The 19,114-nt window shown below is 55.1% G+C and overlaps 1 protein-coding gene across 3 annotated transcripts; it reads right to left on the reverse strand.

Annotated features, from left to right (window-relative positions):
* Positions 1-1,499: 1,499 nt before the first annotated feature.
* SH2B1 (SH2B adaptor protein 1) lies at positions 1,500-19,114 on the reverse strand. 3 transcript variants are annotated; one of them, XM_073346378.2, is made up of 10 exons: positions 18,945-19,113; positions 12,993-13,960; positions 10,151-10,252; positions 9,603-9,694; positions 9,233-9,339; positions 5,557-5,763; positions 4,381-4,598; positions 4,104-4,275; positions 3,098-3,194; positions 2,573-2,682 (listed from the first exon to the last, which is right to left on the reverse strand). In XM_073346378.2, exons 2-10 carry the CDS (start codon positions 13,857-13,859, stop codon positions 2,664-2,666), a joined length of 1,881 nt encoding a protein of 626 aa, XP_073202479.1. In that variant the 5' UTR covers positions 13,860-13,960; positions 18,945-19,113; the 3' UTR covers positions 2,573-2,663. The 3 variants fall into 3 exon arrangements, with proteins under 3 accessions (XP_073202477.1, XP_073202478.1, XP_073202479.1); XM_073346376.2 differs by lacking the exon at positions 3,098-3,194 and having other exon boundaries at positions 1,500-2,682; positions 18,945-19,114; XM_073346377.2 differs by lacking the exons at positions 3,098-3,194; positions 18,945-19,113 and adding an exon at positions 18,730-18,937 and having other exon boundaries at positions 1,500-2,682.

The raw sequence follows: 19,114 nt of genomic DNA on the forward strand, positions 1-19,114 counted from the left end.
CCATTCCAGCTGCCATCCCTTCCCTGCATCACTGCTCTCCCCTCAGCCCCCACACACCCGCCTCTCCACAGACCTCTCCGAATCACAGCCCCCACAACCCAGACAACAAGGGCAGCTGCTGTCTGTTCTGGGCACAGAAGCCCAATGAGGCAACCACAAGCTCTGCTGATGCCCTTCAACCCCCTACCAGCCCAGTCCTGGACTCCTGCCCACCTCCCCTGATCAGCTGGTGCCCCTCACTCCCGACTCGCAGTCCCTGTCAGCCCAGCCCTGCCCCCCCAGCTCTGCCGGTGCCCCTCACTCCCAACCCACAGCCCCCTGCAAGCCCAGCCCTGCCCCCCCCAGCTCTGCCAGTGCCCCTCCTGACCCCCACTTCTGATCTCCCATCTGCAGCGATTCTGGTTTATTGGCTCTCGGCTCTGTGGTGGGGGGGGAATGGGGGGGGGGGGGGACGGACACACCAGCTCCCAGGAGAGGTGAAAAGCTCGGCCCAGGGGCTCTGTAGGAAATCACAGGGACCAGCACCTCCCCCTGGTGGCTCGATCAGCTCCCAGCACCCACCTCCCAGGTCAGCCTGGTCCTCCCTGGCCCCGAGTGCGGGGCGGGGGGACTCAGGTCCATTGTACCTGGAGCCAGTGCAGGGACAGAGGGGCTGCAGCTAGGAGCCAGCAGGGGCCTGCCCCCAATGTGAGCTGCGCAGCCCAGGGTGCGGGGGGGTTTCTCCTTCACCTCCCCCATGGTAGCGCTAGGGGGCAGGCCCCACTGCGCCAGTCTGGGGCAGGGGGTATCCCATGCTGTCCCAGCTGTGGCAGGGGGTCTCCCCACTGAGCTAAGCAACCAGCCCAGCTCTGGCCAGGGGTCAGCGCCACAGATTTGCACTGACCTTGCAGCACCCGCGGCAGGCACCCCCACAGCCAGGCTGCGGTGCCAAGCGGGCGGGACAAGGCTAGGTCTCCGGCCAGGGCAAAGGGGACTGCACACCGTCAGCAGCACCATGGGCTCTGGAGGCCGGGGGGAGGGGAGGACTGAGGGGTTTACCCTCCCCCCTTGCCTGTACTGCCATCATCCCCAGTGTGGCCCCGGCCCCATAGCGGCTGGGGCTCAGCAGGTGTCTATCCTGTACCCTCATGGTCAGCGTGTTGGGGACTCTGGCCTGGGGGAGAGGTGTTAGCCCTCTCCCTTCCCAGCGCTGGCCCCGCTCCCTGCGGCCTCTGTCCTGGGAGGTACAGGGGAGTATTTATCCCCCAGGATCCCACTCCCATGCTGGATGCAGGGGGTGTCCCTTTAGCCTCTCCATGCCCCCTGTGGCTGCAACTCCCCCAGCAGTGGGGAGGCATTTACTCTTCCATAGTCCCCCACTCCTTTGCCAGCACCGTCCCCAGAGCCGGGGGGCGGTGCGTCACACTCCCTTGGCGCTGGGGTGGCCGCTCCTGGGGGCGAGGCCAGTGCGGGCTGTGACGTTCCAGCCCCAGGGCACAGAAGAGACGGAGACACTGCCATTGCAGTCAAGCTTTTCTTTCCCTCTTTTTCTTTAAAAGGTGAACGAGGTTCGTACAAACGCCCAAAAAATTAACAAAAAACCAACAAACGGACCCCGGCCAACTAAAAACCAGGCAGGGCGGAGTCAGGGGGCTGGGGTGGGGCGGGGTGAGGGGCTGGGTCAGGGGAAGAGAGTCTAACTACTCCACAGTAGAAAAATAATTTTGAAAGGGGGTGAGGAGGGCGCGCCGTGGGGGGGCGAGGGGCACTCTGTGCAGGGTGAGATCGGGCGGGGAGGAGAGAACAGATGGGGGCAGTGCACAGGCTGGGGGACATACGAGGGGACAGACATATATAGTATCTTCTCTTTAATTTACTGGGGGTCCGTAAGGTGCGGCCAGTCGAACGCGGGGTGTCAGGGCCTGGCCTGTAACCCTAGGCTGGCTCCGGGAGGTGTATAAATATGTTGCTTTGGGGTGGGAGGAGGACAGGGCCAGAAGGGGGCTGAACCCCCTGGGGTCAGAGGGAACACTGGGGGATGCATGAGGATACATTCGGAAACTCGATACATTCAGTGACAGCGTGTGGAGCCATAGGGGGAGGGACAGGCCCTCCTGGCCTGGAGAAGACCAGCCCCTTACACCCCTTAGCGCTCTAGAGGCCCTGACCTAGAGGGCTCTGTTGTAGTGTTTCAGTGCCCAGCCCCTCTGCCAGTGGGGGGCGACGTACCTTCCTGCCCCAATGGGCTCTGTACCGCTGAGGCCAACCTTGTGGGGAGGGGAGAGGCTCAATGATCACATGTAAGGTGGGGGGTTGGGAAGCTGGATTCAAGGGGGCTGGCCCCCCTCTCACGAGGTCTGGGGGTGTACAGTGGGGCTGGGGCACCCCTGCCACAGGGCCTCGGGGGAGCTCAGTGGGGCTGCCCCATCCCCAACATGGCTCAGACAAAGGAGTACTGGTTGTTGATGGCCCGGGCATGCCCCGTGTCTCCCTCTGGCTCCTCAGCCTGGAGCTGCAGGAGCCTCCCTGTGGCCCCATCTTCCAGGTCCCCTGTGCTGCCCCCTTCCTCTTCCTCCTGCGGCAGGGAGGGGTTGCCGGGGGCTGGGGCTTCGGGGATGAGCCAGGGGGGCTGCAGGGGCCCCCCCTCTGGAGCTGCGTGCCAGGATGGGGGTTGGGGGGGCAGGCTATGGGAGGTGCTCGGCTCTGTGGAGACAGACAGACATACAGACAGACAGACAGGGTCAGGTGTTAGCTGATGCACTTGACACTGAAACCCCAGCCCCCACTCCCTGAGCAATAACAGGGTGACAGCCCCCCTTCCTCGCTCCCCCCCTCCCCCAACATCAGGGCCAGGGTCACAGGCTGCCATGGCCCAATGGGCCACCGGGAGGCCAGAAGCACCAGCCTGACAGACCTGGGACCCCTCTCCCCCAGCAGCTGCTGCCCCGCAACATCTGTAACGGCCCCCCGCCGCAGGAGCTCTGGGGAATGGGGGTGAGCAGCGGCAGCTCACAGACACGCCCCCCTCCCATCCCCATGGATGGCATGATGGGCCATGGCGCACACAACAGACACTCACTCCCTCGGGGCCATGCCCCCCGGCGCGGCTCACACTTACAAACAGTCATTCGCGCCGATGGAGACGAGGCCGGGCGAGTCAGGGCTGCGCTGGGTCGGCTCACAGGCGGCGGCTCGGCTGCCCGCCCTGTCCCTGCCTGCAGGGGTTGGGGGCACGAGGGGGGGGAAGACAGAGACGCCCGTCAGATACGGGGACAGACAGATGGACGTGGGGGGGGAAAGACGGGGACAGTCGCCCGGCCTGGGGGGACAGACAAAGCACGGACGGATGGACAGACACAGGACAGGACAACTGCCAGATAGGGCTTGGACGACCCTCTCCCCCAACACATCTGCCCACTTCCCCCCCACCCCCAAGACAGACCCATGCCCGCCTCCCCTCTGAACCATACACACACCGCACCTGCCTCCCTCCCCCCACAAGCCATACATGCGCCACCCCCATCCCCAGCCATATGCACGCTGCACCCACCTCCCTCCCCCACCCCCACCTGGACCCACGCACTCCCACCTCCCCCCGAGCCAGACGCGTGAGCCCACCTCCCTCTGCCCCCCCCCCCCAGACACGTGCACCTGCCTCCCTGAGCCAGGCACGTGTGGTACCCATCCCCCCCGGACACACGCCGCCCCCCCACCCCTGCTGAGCCAGACCCACGCCCGCCTCCCTCCACACATTCCCCCAGCCCCAGATAGACACATGCCCTCCGCTCCAACCACAGGAGTGTGCTTCCTCACCCAGGCAGCAAGACACATGGGGAACACCCTTCCCCCGACAGACACTCTCCAGACAGCCAGATGGGAACCCCACGGCAGGGAGACGCAGTCACGCAGACAGACAGGCAGACAGACTGCTCCCCTCCCCACCAGATCCCACGGGGGAGCAGGCAGAGAGGGAGCCTCCAGCCACGCCTCCTCCAGCCAGTTATGAATGAGCCTCCGATGGAACTGCAGCTGCTGTGCCCTCCTGGGCGCCCAGCGCCACCCCCGCAGAGCCCTGGGCTGCCGCCTCCGCCTCCCCCCCGCGCAGCAGGGCCCCCCACTCTCACCATGCAGCCGCCGTGAGGCCACCACGTAGCTGACCAGGGTGACGTCACTGGAGCCGCCCGACTCCAGAGGGATGGGGTGCACTCGGAAGTGCTCCAGCATGTCGAAGATGGTCTGGAACCAGAGGTGCTGCACGCGGCACTGCCCGTCCTCGTTCAGTGACAGGCGCAGGTGCTGGCGGGGGGAAGGGAGAAGCGGGTGAGACCATGGCCACAGGCTCTGCAGCCCCAGGGCTCCTGGCCCTTCTCTGGGGACGGGTCCATGGGCTGGGGCGCTCACCTTGGCCTTGCCCTGGAAGTTGAAGGTCAGCACGTACTCCCCCCGCCGGGTCTCACTCTGCCGCACCAGGAAGACACCATGGCTGCTGGGGCCGCCAGCCAGGACCAGCTGGGCGGCCTTCAGCCGGGACAAGGTGCCATGGAACCAGGGGTACTCGGAGAGGGGATGCTCTGGGTCGCCTCCCCCGGGGTCCGGCTCCCCCTGGAACAGGAACGAGCCTGACACAGGAAAGGGGAGTGAAACAGCACATGGGGGGCACGCCTCTGGCATGCCCCCCCCCCAACCTGCTCCCCACTCGGACCCTGTCCCCAGGACGCCCCCCCCAACCTCCTCCCCACTTGGCCCCGCCCCCCTCCCCAACCTCCTCCCCACTTGGCCATCGTCCCTAGCATGTCCCCCTGACCTGCTCCCCACTCGGCCCCATCCCCGGCACGTCACCCCGACCTCCTCCCCACTTGGCCACCGTCCCTGGCACATCCCCCTGACCTGCTCCCCACTCGGCCACAGTCCCTGGCACATCCCCCTGACCTGCTCCCCACTCGGCCCCATCCCCGGCACGTCCCCCACAACCTGTTCCCCACTTGACCCTGTCCCGTCCCCCCGATCTCCTCCCCACTTGGCCACCGTCCCTGGCACATCCCCCTGACCTGCTCCCCACTCGGCCCCATCCCCGGCACGTCCCCCGCAACCTGTTCCCCACTTGACCCTGTCCCGTCCCCCCGATCTCCTCCCCACTTGGCCACCGTCCCTGGCACATCCCCCTGACCTGCTCCCCACTCGGCCCCATCCCCGGCACGTCCCCCGCAACCTGTTCCCCACTTGACCCTGTCCCGTCCCCCCGATCTCCTCCCCACTTGGCCACCGTCCCCAGCAGGGCCCCCCAGACCCATTCTCCCCTCCCCTGAACACACCCCCACCAGACCCAGTACACGCCCCAGCATGCCCCTCCTACAGACCCGGTTATCCCCAGCCCCCCAAGCACACCCCCCACCAGAGACCTCCCCCACACCCCTTTCCCAATTACACCTTTGCTTCCCACAAAATCTCTTTTCCACTCTGGGTCCCACTCTTGCCACACAGCACCTGGAAACACCCCCATCTCTGGCTACATGGTCCCCCTGAACTCCCCATTCCTCCTCCCCCAGTGCCACCCCCACAGACTCCTCTGCTCCGTACCTGTGGCGTCGGGAGTGTCGGGGAAGGGCGTGTGCAGCAGGCCAGGGGGGTAGGGACCCTGCAGCCGCTCAGCTGCCTCATCGATGGGGACCCGGGGGGGCAGCTCGGGAGGCAGCAGCTCCATGGAGTTGAAGTGGGAAGCAGCGATGGAGACAGAGCTGGGGGAGATGGAAGCTGAGGGGCGCTCAGACAGACCCCCATATGCACCTGGTGGGATAGATACCAGATGAAGTTACCAATCTCCACAGAGCTGGGGGCGCTGGGACAGACCCAGTTTAGGGTTGGCTCATGCTGAGGCCATCCCACGCTGTGTGGCTCATGCTCCCTCCTCAGCAGGTCCAGCTGGTCTGGTTTTCTCTGGAAGCATCCAATTTCTGAATGCAGTGGGATCCAGTGGCAGGCAGTTCCACTGGCCCAGGGCAGCACATTCCCTGGATCCACCACTCCCCATGTACCCATCTCAGTTCCCTCTTCTCTCCAACTGTTATTGTCTACCCTGTCTCCTCTCTATAGTCACTGCCATCCCTGCAAACCCTGCCCCTGAATAAGACACTTTCAGCCCATGTCTGCTTCAAGATCCCCTGGGCCCACAGCTTTGGCTGTGCTGGGGTCACTGCACTCAGCAAAACAGCTGTAAACAAGAGAAACAGGGGATGGAAGAGGAGTCAGGAGCCAAGTGTGAGGAGGAGGAACCAGGCACAGGGGAGAAGGGAGCTGGATATGGAGAGAGGGACTACGTAGCTAGCGTGGCAGGTGTAGGGGAGAAGACGGCTGAGGGAGTTGGTCTAGAGGAAGGGCTGGGGGGACCAGCTATGGGGTGCTGGTATCCAGGGGGGAAGCAGCTACAGGGCACTGGTACCTGGGGGCAGGGCGGGAAGCAGGGTTTGGGGGCCAGCTATGGCAGGTTGTCACAAAGTGATAATTTTTTGTAATATTTTTATAAAGGCTGTGTGTGCCAGAGTTTCCCTCCAGTGCTGCATTGTCACTCAGTGGGGAGAACAGGTCGGTGTGCTCTTGCCAGGCTAGGACACAGGTATGCATATCGCCTAGCTGTCTGGACTCTCAGGTCCCATATCAATGGAGCTCTTCAGAAGACAATGACAAATCCAATACCTAGCAACCAATGACCCAGAGACATACCGACTTCCCTGCTGTGACTCCCTGTGCCCCATGGTCACCACTTTTATATGGTTGTGATATATTTGGTACAAAGTGTGCCTTCTGAGGTGTCATTTGAAAACTCACAATCTGCTGAACATCATTGCCCTGTTGAAATGTGTGTAACAATGATTCATGTCAAATTATGAGGTTTTACTGTATGATTGTTAGTGAAATAGGTTGTGATTCTGGGTAACCCCCATAAGCCAATTTCTCAGAGACAAAGGCAGACTGGCACGCCAGCTACGTGCTAAAAGATCATTGCCTGCTTAAGCAGAGATTCACCAGCAGGGGACTTGTAAACAGGAAATTTACAATTGTACGCCATGGAACTGCCTGCCCCCATGACCCAGCAAGGGCTTGTCCAGCACAGAAGGGCTGGGGCATCAAAGGGGGAGAAATGCCACTAGCCACCTCACCTCTCCTCTCCTCCTTACAGCTCTCTGCTCATAACATCAATGAATGCCTGAGGGATACTGAACTAAGGGGAGTGGTCCCAGGCTGAAAGGAGAGAGAGCCTGTAAACTGAGAATTGCCTGCAGCATCTGGCGTGGAGAGAATGATGTTTGCTTCAAATCTTATTGAGCTAAGTAAAGTTTAGGAATTAGCTAATGGTTTTATCTTTTTTTTTTTGGTACCCAATTCTGACTGTTATGCCTTTTCCCTTATCATCACTTAACCGGGTCTTTCTCCAGTTAATAAACTCGGTTTATTATTTTCTCTAAACCAGCTGGTTTGATTGAAGTGTTTAAGAAATCTCTACTTAAGATAACAAAGACTGGTGCATAAACAGGTTTCAGAGTAGCAGCTGTGTTAGTCTGTATCCACAAAAAGAAAAGGAGTATTTGTGGCACCTTAGAGACTCGATTACAGACCTAAAAGTGGCAAGTCTTCAACAACAAAAACTTCAAAAACAGACTCCAACGAGAGACTGCTGAATTGGAATTAATTTGCAAACTGGATACAATTAACCTAGGCTTGAATAGAGACTGGGAGTGGATGGGTCATTACAAAAAGTAAAACTATTTCCCCTTGTTTATTCCCCCGCCCCCATTCTTGTCAACTGCTGGAAATGGTCCACCTTGATCATCACTACAAAAGGTCCCGTCCCCGCACCCAGCTCTCCTGCTGGTAATAGCTCACCTTACCTGATCACTCTCATTACAGTCTGTATGGTAACACCCCTTGTTTCATGTTCTCTGTGTATATAAATCTCCCCACTATTCAGTATTTTCCACTGAATGCATCCGATGAAGTGAGCTGTAGCTCAAGAAGGCTTATGCTCAAATTCATTTGTTAGTCTCTAAGATGCCACAAGTCCTCCTCCTCTTTTGGTGCATAAACGTTACCCTTTGTTGGGATGTCCAACTATCTATGAGCTTGTACTGTCCAGTGGGCTACTGAGCAGTGTAAGACGCACATTTATGGGGGAGCCAGAGCTGGGACAGGGGATATGCGGGTGCCGCCCTGTATCGACTCATGGCTGGCTGGAAGAGCATTCATGTAAGCAGCTGGGATTGGTTTTCCATGCTAGTAGCTGCAGGTCAGCAGGCTGCTCCAACAGTACAGCGGTGTCCAAGGCACCCCAGGCTGGAGAGCTAAGGGGACAAAGCAATCTGGTCCAGGGAATGCCAAACCCACCTCTTAGCAGGGGGCTGAGCTGCATTTCCCCAGCTGGAGAACAAAGGACTGAGGGGAGAGGGGGGAAGGGAGGCTAAGTACCCTGACTGCCTCTAGCAGACCACACCCTGGGAGCCTGACAAAGAAGATCAGAAAGACAGGGAGAGAACCTGACCCAAGGGGTTCCCCACTGCCTGGCAGGGCTCTGGGCTGAGCAGAATGGACTGGGCTGTAACCTGCACCCCTCTGCGCGACCCTAAGGGCTCCCTGTGCCGTGCCCAGCTGACTAACACACCTGACTGTGCGCCAGTGTTGAGGGACTGTCCCTGCCATGCTGGGTGAGGGCACTGTCCCGGCAGCGTGGGCGCGTCTCTGCCGGGGTCTGGCTCAGCGGGACTCGCTGGTCAGAGCTCACGGGGGAAGCAGGAGGCTGCAGCCCAGAGGTCAAGTCTAAGCAGGCGGTGAAGCCACATGGTTTATCCAGGAAGAAGAGAGACCCCAGGGGTCTGGCTCACTGAAGAAGTCCTCCGAGAGACTGTTCCAAAGCTGGGGCCATAGCACCAATCCTTTGGATCTGTGACAGAGCCAGAGAGGGCTGGGAGCATGCCATCCACCTATGGGGTGCTGGTATGGAAGGAGGCAGGGCTCAGGAGGGCACAGGGTAAACAAGTGTTGGGCGGCTGGCTACAGACCTCTGGTAAAGGGGGATGCAGGGCAGGGGGAGCCAGCTACGGGGTGCTGGTTGGTAGGGGAGATGAGGCACGGCTGGGGAGGGCATGGGGTAGAGAGGTTGGGGATTTGGTTATGGGGGAAGATGGCTTAGGGGGTGGTACGGGGAGCTGGCAGGACTGGCACATGAGGGGGGGCAGTGGCAGGGCAGGTCTCTGCTGACACTCACCCTGGGAGAGCTGCTCGCTGCTCTCACTGGGCACCATGGGCAGCTCCCGACTCGGCATGCTCTCCGAGTGGTTGAGACAGGGCAGGTCCGTGCTGTCCGCGTTCTCCCTGCAGGGACACTGGCATGATTCACAGGTAAAGGACACCCCCACCCCCACCCTGGGGGATGCTGCCTGGCTCCCCCTCCTAGGAATGGGAATCTGGACCTTGCACTGAGCGCAGTCCCGGGGCAGGGAGCCAGGGCAATGCAGGGGGCAGAGGAGTTGGCGGCACAGGGGGGTCCCACAGCAAGGCGAAGGGGACCCGGAGCCCTGGTGCCATGAGGGGGAGATGTCAGAGCTGGGGTCGGGGCCGGACGCTGGCTCACTCACCCCAGGCTCATGCAGTCCTGGATGTCGGCCAGCCACGACCTCATCTGCAGCGAATCGACCGTCTCCAGAATGTACTCAAGAGAGTTCTCCATCTGCCAGGTACACCGGGTCAGCACCAGTGCACCAGGCACCCCTTTCCCTGCCCCTCGTGGTGCTCCTCTCTCCATCCTTCCAGCATCCGAATCCCCCAGCCCCACTCCAGCCTCAGATGCTCCCACCCCACTCCTCCCCTCCCCCACCAGTATGGCACCCCCAAGACATCTCCCAAACTGCCCCTGTATATGCCTGTGGGGCCACCCCCAACCTCCTTACACCCCTCCCCCACAGAACATCTCCACAGCCTGGCCCCACAGCTGGGGCTTCCTGCTCAGACCCTCATCACTGGGGGATGGTCCCCTGCGACCCCACTGCGGGGGCGGGGGGCACAGCCCTCAGACGTCTCCACCTGCTCCGCCCCAGCCCTGTGCCTAACTCGCAGCAGCAGCGCAAAGAAGGGGCGTGAGCTGATTCTCTCCCCCCCACAGCCCCTCCCAGTCCCCCGCACCCACCTTTAAGACAAAGGTGTTTTCCTTGTCAGGCATCTCCAGCGGTGTGGTGGTGCGCACGTCTGTCACAGCCGAGCAGAGGATGCTGACCCGGGCCTTGGTGGACTGAGGGCAGGTGAGAGATAGCGAGGTGAGATGGGACCCACAATCAACCCAGCCCTGGGCCAGGCCATTCGTCCCCTCCCCACACAGGGCTGCGACAGGCCAAGTGCGATGGGACGGGGGTCATTACTGATCTGTTACACTGAGGGTGCAGCCCAGGGAAGGGACTTTGCCAAGACTGCACAGCCAGATCAGGAACCCAGGAGTCCAACCTGACTCTTCTACCCCCACTGTACCCCAGTGGTTCTCAAACAGGGGTGTGTGTACCTCTGGGGATACACAGAGATCTTCCAGGGGCACATCAACTCATCTAGACATTCACCTAGTTTTACAACAGGCTACATAAAAAGCACTAGCGAAGTCAGTACAAACTAGGGGTGTCAATTAATTGCACTTAATTCAAGCAATTAATGCAAAATAAATTAATTAAAACAATTAATTGTGATTAATCACAGTTTTAATTGCATTGTTAAAGAATAACAGATTATTATTAATAAACGAATATTTATTATACATATTTTGGATATTTTTCTACCTTTTCAAATAAATTGATTTCAATTACAACACAGAACACAAAGTGTGCACTGCTCACTTTATATATTTTAGTACAAATATTTGCACTGTAAAAAACCAAAGAGTATTTTTAATTCATCTCATACAAGTACTGTAGTGCAATCTCCAACGTGAAAGTGCAACTGACAAATGTAGATTGTTACATAACTGCACTCAAAAACAAAACGAGTTCAATCCTTAAGGGGGCCATTTAGGCATCATGGAGCAAAAATTGGGGATTGGTCCTGCTTGAAGCAGGAGGTTGGACTAGATGACCTCCTGAGGTCCCTTCCAACCCTGATATTCTATGATTCAGAGCCTACAAGTCCACTCAGTCCTACTTCTTGTTCAGTCAATTGCTAAGACAAACAAGTTTGTTTACATTTACAGGAGATAATGCTGCCCTCTTCTTATTTACAGTGTCACCAGACAGCAAGAACAGGCATTCACATTCACATTTGTAGCTGGCATTGCAAGGTATTTACATGCCAGATATGCTAGACATTCGTATTCCCCTTCATTCTTTGGTCACCATTCCAGAGGACATGGTTCCATACTGACGATGCTCGTTCAAAAAATAATGCATTAATTAAATTTCACTGAACTCCTTGGGGGAGAATTGTATGTCTCCTGCTCTGTGGTTTTACCTGTGTTCTGCCATATATTTAATGTTATAGCAGTCTTGGATGATGACCCAGCACATGTTGTTCATTTTAAGAACACTTTCACTGAAGATGTGACAAAACGCAAAGAAGGTACCAATGTGAGATTTCTAAAGATAGCTGCAGCACTTGATACAAGATTTAAGAACCTGAAGTGCCTTCCAAAATCTTAGAGGGACGAGGCATGGAGCATGCTTTCGGAAGCCTTAAAAGAGCAACACTCCGATTTGGAAACTACAGAACCTGAACTATTCCCCCCCGCCAAAAATCATCCTTCTGTTGGTGGCATCTGACTCAGATGATGAAAATGAACGTGTGTTGGTCTGCACTGCTTTGGATCGTTATCAAGGAGAACCCATCATCAGCATGGAAGCGTGCTCTTTAGAATGGTGGCCGAAGCATGAAGGGGCATACACATGTTTAGCATACATAGCATGTAAATACCTTGCAACACCAGCAACAACAGTGCCATGTGAACGCCTGTTCTCACTTTCACGACATTGTACATAAGAAGTGGGCAAAATTATCTCCCGTAAATGTAAACAAACTTGTTTCTCTTAGCGATTGGCTGAACAAGAAGTAGTGGACTTGTAGGTGCTAAAGTTTTACATTGCTTTATTTTTGAGTGCACTTATGTACCAAAAAACCAAAACAAAACCATTCTACATTTATAAGTCGTCCCTCTGTGATAAAGAGATTGCACAAGACTTGTATGAAGTGAATTAAAAAGTACTCTTTTGTTTATCTTTTTTTACAGTGCAAATATTTGCAATAAAAATAATATATCAAGTGAACACTGTCCATTTTGTATTCTATGTTGTAACTGAAGTCAATGTATTTGAAAATGTAGAAAACATCCCAAGATATTTAAATGGTATTTTATTATAGTTTAGCAGTGCGATTAAAATGGCAATTAGTCATGATTAATTTTTAAACTCACGATTAATTGCAATTTTAAAAATCATTTGACAGCCCTAGTACAAACTAAAATTTCATACACCCAATTATGTGTTTATACTGCTCTATGCACTATACACTGAAATGTAAGTACAATATTTATATTCCAACTGATTTATGTTATAATTACATTGTAAAAATGAGAAAATCAGCCATTGTCCAGTACTAGTGTGCTGGGGGACACTTGTATTTTTATGTCTGATTTTGGAACCCAGTAGTTTTTACGAGAGATAAAACTTGGCGTACACAAGACAAATCAGACTCCTGAAAGGGGTACAGTAGTCTGGAAAGGTTAAGAGCCACTGCTGTACCTTGTTAAACCCCCACTCTCCTCCCAAAGCCAGGCAAGGTACCCAGAAGCCCTGACTCCAGAACACCTTTCATTCCACCTTGTCTCTCACAGCACGCACAGCTCTAGCAATGGTCCTCAATCCTGAACCGCAGCTCTCTGCCACCCCAGACCTGAGGGTCTTCTCCCTGCAGGTAATCCTTACCAGCAGCCCCCCATGAGGAATCCCATCAGGTGGGTGGCTGCCCCCCAGGATGGGGCACAACTCCCACTGCCCCCTCACCTTGGGGGGGATGTAGAACTCCAGCAGGTAGCCCTCGCCCTCTCCCTTGCCTGCCTTCCGCAGCAGCAGCCGGCATTTCTGCCATCGGGCCCGGCTGCCACCCCCCCCTCCGCTGTCATCGGCCACAATATAATTGAGCAGCCCCTCCCGGCGCACACTGGACAGTTCCACTTTGGGGGCAGGCGCCTTGCTGAGCCGCAGCCTCTCAAACTTGTGTGTCCAGCGCTCGGTGGGCAAGGAGTCCGCTGCCCCACCCCCTGAGGAGTTGGAATTGGTGTTGGCCCCGCCAGCCTCCTCCTCAGTGGGGGACTCGGCTGAGCTCTTCCACTGCAGAATGCCTCGCATGCTGCCCCGCACGCTGCGGCTGACGTTGCGCAGGGAGAAACGCTTTTTGAGCTTAGGCTTTGTGCTGGCAGTCGCGGCAGAGGCGGAGACGTCCTCGGAGCTACGAGACTGGCTGCTGGACAGCCCCGAGGCCAGGCCGGGCTGCGGCTCCACTGGAGAGGCCACCGAGGAGTCGCTGCAGGTCTCTGAGAGGTCACGGGTGGAGGAGGAGGAAGCGCCCCCAGGGCAATGGTGGGCTCCAGTGAAGGGAGCGATGTCGCAGCGGGGGGGTGAGTCGCCGGCACAGGCCCGGCTCACCTCGGCCTCAAAGTGCTCCACGAAGTGCTCCGCGAAGCGGCGGGAGAAGGCAGCCTCGGCCCCCGGTGCTGCAAACTGGGGGTTCTCGCTCAGGAAGGCGCGGAAGCGCCGTGCAAAGTCCAAGGCAGCTGCCCGGGCATGGGCCTCGCAGAAATCCCGCCAGCCGGGCGAGGGCAGCGGTGCCGCCGCCTCCACCACCCCCGGTGGCGCCACGCTGCCGTTCATGCTGCTGCCGCTGTCCAGGAGACAGGAGCCCCAGGAGGGGCTGGGCGCCAGGATCCTGACCACCAGGAGGCTGCTGCTGCTGCTGCTACTGTCGTGCTCACCTGGGAGAGTGGGGGAGACAGAGAGTGAGAAGACAAGCAGGGAAGAAACCCAGGGAATGCAGCACTGTAGGGTGAACCCAGAGGCCAGGGGAGCAGAGCTCCAGATGGGACTTTGGGGGTGTGCCAGAAAGCGCTGGGTAAAGGGGGCACAGCTCCAGAGAGAGAGAAGAAATAGCACCAGGACACACCACATGGCCAGGAAACTGAGCAAAGGTGACAGAAGATCCTCTGGGGGTGGAACTCTAGGGTGGGAAGAGGGCCCAGCGCAGAGACCTTGAGATGGGGGATGGGAAGGGGCTGGGGAGAGCCCCTAGAGATACCCTGGGGAGCATAGTGCTGGGCTATGGGAGTACGTGGGAGGGCACTGCACCCAGACCACTGCACCAAGGGGGCATGAACCCCAGGAGGGGAAGATGGGCTGGGGGATTCCCCTGGGAAGAAGGTGCAATGAAAGGAGAAGCCAAGGGCAAGGAGGTGCCTAGGGGAGTTGGTGGGGAGATGCCCAGGTGGCAAGAGGGAGAAGGTGGCCATAGGGTGTAATACTGGAGAGTATTGGGAGGCACAGCGCCATGGGAAGGAAAAGGGCTGTGGAGAGGGGTAGAATCATTCTGTCTCCCCTTTTCCCCTTATGCCGAGGTTTAGCCTCCCTCTCAGCACCCCTCAGTTGCCCCAAATCTCCTTCCTTCAAGCTCCTGCCCCAGCCAGGCCCCCACCCCCAAACCTCCCTCGTCTGGGCTCCTGCCCCAGCCAGGCCCCCAGCTCCAGAGTTTTTCCTGGAAATTGAAATTAGGTGAGGGCGTTCGAATTTACAGGGGAGTGAGGGCTGACGAGAGGTGAGACCATGCAGGTGAAGGTGGGTTGTATGGCACCACAGTAAAAACTGAAAATGTTTCACAACTATTTTATTTATCATGATATAAATTAAAGTTGGCTACTCAAGCCTACTATGAAGCATGACTTCTACATCCTTCTTGGTTTCGTCTTGTAACTTTGCACAACTCTGTTAATGAGCTTCTCAAATGCACTGCGTTCACTTTCGGTGGCTTCTCATGTGTCCGGTACTTCCAGTCCTTCAGGATATGTTCATGATCATGCAGAAGGCGACTCCTTTCAGAACACAAAATTCTATTCAATGAGGAAAAAGAACACTCAACTGTAGCTGTTGAGACTGGGAGTAGCAAGAGATGTATTCCTACTTTTTTCATCCCAGGAAACATAGCACAAATATTGGGTCGAACCACTAGTGATGATAAAGAAAAAGCTAAAGTCAAATTTTTGTTCATTCATCGTATGATATTCCACTCTGTGTTCAAATTCTCTACTCTGTCATGATCACATGGCAGCCCAATTGCTGGTAGTGTCTCACTTCACTCAACGGTCGGTGTTTTATAAAACAGGCATCTGTAAAAGCTACATGGAGGTTGAGTAGAATCCAGAAGTTGCTGTTGCAGATTTGTAAGAATCAAGTCTGTGTACTTTTTCAGCTGTCTTAACAAACATTTCTTATATTGAATCCTTAAGTGAAGAAGACAAGTGCCTTCATTAGTCAACTTCTGGACGGAAGTCTTTGCTTCTTCCAGTACATTTTCAATGGCTCTCTTTTTGATTGATCCAAGTGTAGCATCTAGTGCTGGATGAAGATTTACTACTGTTGCAACAGATGCCTGGATGGCATTGTTTAATGACCCAAGTGGTTTCAACAGTAGACTTACAAGACAGAAAATGATGATAGTCTTCTGTAAACTTAGTAGCAAAAGTTGTCCACCAGCCTCACTACTTAGATCTGTCCCACCTCGGTAGATACTTTCCAAAGCCAGTAACAACGGTTGCAGTAATTTTAAGACAACAGCCAAGGATCGCTCATGAGAAAGCCAGCGGGTTTTCCCAGGTTGGACTAATTTTAACTTCAGTCCCATTGTATCGTCTATATTTTTTCCAAGACATTTAGTCCTTTTGGACTCTTGCTGAAAAAAAAAAAGAGTATACTAAAGACATTAAATTGATGGCTTTTTAAAATCTTTTGAAGATTCTGCAGCTCATACTAGTGCTAGTTGGAAAAGATGGTCTCTGCAGCATGTCTAGGAGAGATTAGGGTTATACTTCCCTCTGAGCAAAGCTTGTACTCTGCTATGCCTTCCAGAGAAGTTTGCAGCTCCATCAAATGCACAAGCAGCCATCTCCTTGGGGTTCAATTTACAAGCAATTAACTCTTCTGCGATGTGGGTTGTCAGAGACACAGCTGATGTGTCCTCTATAACCTGAACATCTAAAAATGCATTTATTGGCCTACTACTGACATGAAGATAATCACAATGACTTAATACTTCATGCCCACATGCATCGGTTCATTCACCAGCCATCAATCCACATTTTCTGAACGCAGTGAGAGTTCTTCACTTTTTCAGCTGCTCAACCTTTCACTGCTCCATCACATGCATCTAACCAGTTAGTTGAGTTTCTTGCAGAAAGATAGCAAACATTTGCTGGTCTTGTTCGGAACTAGTGTCCAACTTCAAGATTAACAACAGAAAATGAACTTAACATTGGTCTCCTGTTTGCAGGGTGTGGTATCTCTTGCTTAAATAGAAAATATGATTGTTGCGACAGCCACATTTGTTCTCAAAACTGTGTTGTGTCTCCAGCATTCTTAAAAGCCTCATTAAGTTCTTCTAAAATTGGCTTTGATAGTGACTGGCTTACAAGGCTTTCTGCACGTCGATGCAGTCCAGAGGCTTGGTGTTTTGCAGCCTTTTCATGTAGATTGTCAGCACTGGCTTTGCTGATCGGTTTGGCAAACCAAGCTCCTCCACTTTTAGTATATAAATCCACGGTATGCTCACATCTTGAATAGTGCGTGCAGTTCTGGTCGCCCCATGTCAAAAAAGATATCTTGGAATTGGAAAAGGTACAGAGAAGAACTGAAATAATTAGGGGTATGGAATAGATTCCATATGAGGAGAGATTAATAAGACTGGGACTTTTCAGCTTGGAAAAGAGATGACAAAGTGGATATGATAGAGGTCTATAAAATCTTGACTGGTGTGGAGAAAGTGAACAAGAAAATGTTATTTACTCCTTCACATAACACAAGACCTAGGGGTCACCCAATTACATTAATAGGCATCAGGTTTAAAAACAAACAAACACAAGGAAGTATTTCTTCACACAACGCACAGTCAACCTTTCAAACTCTTCGCCAGAGGATGATGTGAAGGTCAAAACGATAACGGGGTTCAAAAAAGAACTAGATAAGTTCCTAGAGAACAAGTCAATCAATGGCTATTAGCCAGGATGGGCAGGAATGCAACACCATGCCCTGAGTGTCCCCAGTCTATGCATGCCAGAAGCTGGGAGTGGATGACAGGGGATGGATCACTGGATGATTACTTGTTCAGTTCATTCCCTCTGGGGCACCTGACATCGGTGACTGTCAGAAGACAGGATACTGGGCTAGATGGACAATTGGTCTGACCCAGTATGACCGTTCTTATGTAAAAACTAATTATAACATAACAATACAAATGTTTAGTACTGAAACTCTCCAATATAGTAATCTCTCGAGATAGCAACAATGTGAGATAATTACCCTGGCAAATAATGCACTTTAAAAATCTTGGCCTACTAGGAAATGTATATTTATATTAGTTTCCCAGTCACAAATCTAGCATTTGGGAGCAAAGTCACTAAAACGTAGTTCAACAAACAAATGTTCCTTTAATGTACCCCTCCCTTCACCGCACCCCATTCATAGCTGTTGTCCTTGGTCAGTGGAGACCCAGAGTTCAGAGGTGCTTTCGTGTGAGTTCACCTCCCACCCTGCGAGGAGGTGAGAACGCACCGTGCTCGTTCCTCCAGCCACTGCCAATGGCCCTGTGCCTTCACCTTCTGCTGCCACCTGCCACTGTGACCTCTGCAAATCCGTCTCTTGAGGTTCCGCAGCTCTCAGTGGGGAACCTCACTGCTAGTGCAGGCTGGGCACGGTCTTCCACAGAAATGCTGTCCTGCAGCAAGTCTAAGCCCTTAGGCCTGATTATCAGTGACTTCAGCTCTAGTGGTCACTTAAAAGAACAAAAGACTACAGAGCCTAATCTGCTCTATTCTTAAACCAGGGAGACTGACAGGTCAAATGGCGCCTGTGACTCTTAGGCAGAATTGACACTACCAAGCAAAACACCTGTCCCCCACCCTTTCTCTACACTGGGATCCGGCATCCAAACCCCCTGCTTACCGACTGCAGTTCAGTTGATGGTGAGCAATGCTTAATTTGTAATGATCCAGGTGCTGGGGTTCCAACAATTAAGTGCCAGGGCTCCAGCAAGTTTTTTACATTAATCATTGATGTGGCAAGCCCAGAGGTCCTGAGGCTATGAACTGCCAAGTCTAGAGGTGCCAGGGCTCAGCCCTGGCACAAAATTAAGCACTGAGGGTAACCCCCTCAATCAGGGCAGGCTAAGCACAGTTCTGCTGCCCTTTACTCCTGCAGTAACAAAATTTAATGACTCCTGCATTCAACACTAAAGTGATTTGTAACCCAACACCAGGCAAACTTGAGCACTTGGGCAGCACAGCTCTGTCTGCTGGATACCTAGGCAGGCTGTGTTCATGTAAATACAATTTGGGCCTGAAGTCCTTTCCTCTCACCGGCTCAGCACCAGCTGCCGGAGAGGAGCTCGCTCACGCCTTACTTACAAACCACAGGCTGGCCAACGTTGCGCCAGCACTGCCGTAGCAAACCGCCGCCAGGGCGGGGAGCTGCTCTTTATCCCCACCTGTCAGGCTGCCGCCCCGCGCGCGGCTGCTCCCCTTCAACCCAAGGCGCCAGGCGGGGACGGATCGGGCCGCGCGGCGCCGCGCGGCGGGAGCTGAGCGCGCGGGGGGGGGGGGGGGGTCTCTGTCCAGCTCCAGCCGCCCCAAGCCGGGGGGAGTGCGGGGCGTGGCCTAACGGGAGCCCGGGCGGGGCTGCGGGGGCGGGGCCGATTCTCACCATCCCGCCCGGCGGCTCCGGCTCCGGCTCCTCCCGGGTCTCGGCAACGGCAGCTTCCCAGTCAGTCTCCGTTACAGCGAAGAGGGGACAGGGCCTGGTATCGTCACTTCCGCTTCCGGGAGCTCCGTCCCTGCGTCGCACGCCTAGGCTTCCGCTTCCGGGAAGTAACC

This window comes from Lepidochelys kempii, chromosome 6 (genome assembly GCF_965140285.1).
Source record: "Lepidochelys kempii isolate rLepKem1 chromosome 6, rLepKem1.hap1, whole genome shotgun sequence".
Classification (NCBI taxonomy): domain Eukaryota; kingdom Metazoa; phylum Chordata; order Testudines; family Cheloniidae; genus Lepidochelys; species Lepidochelys kempii.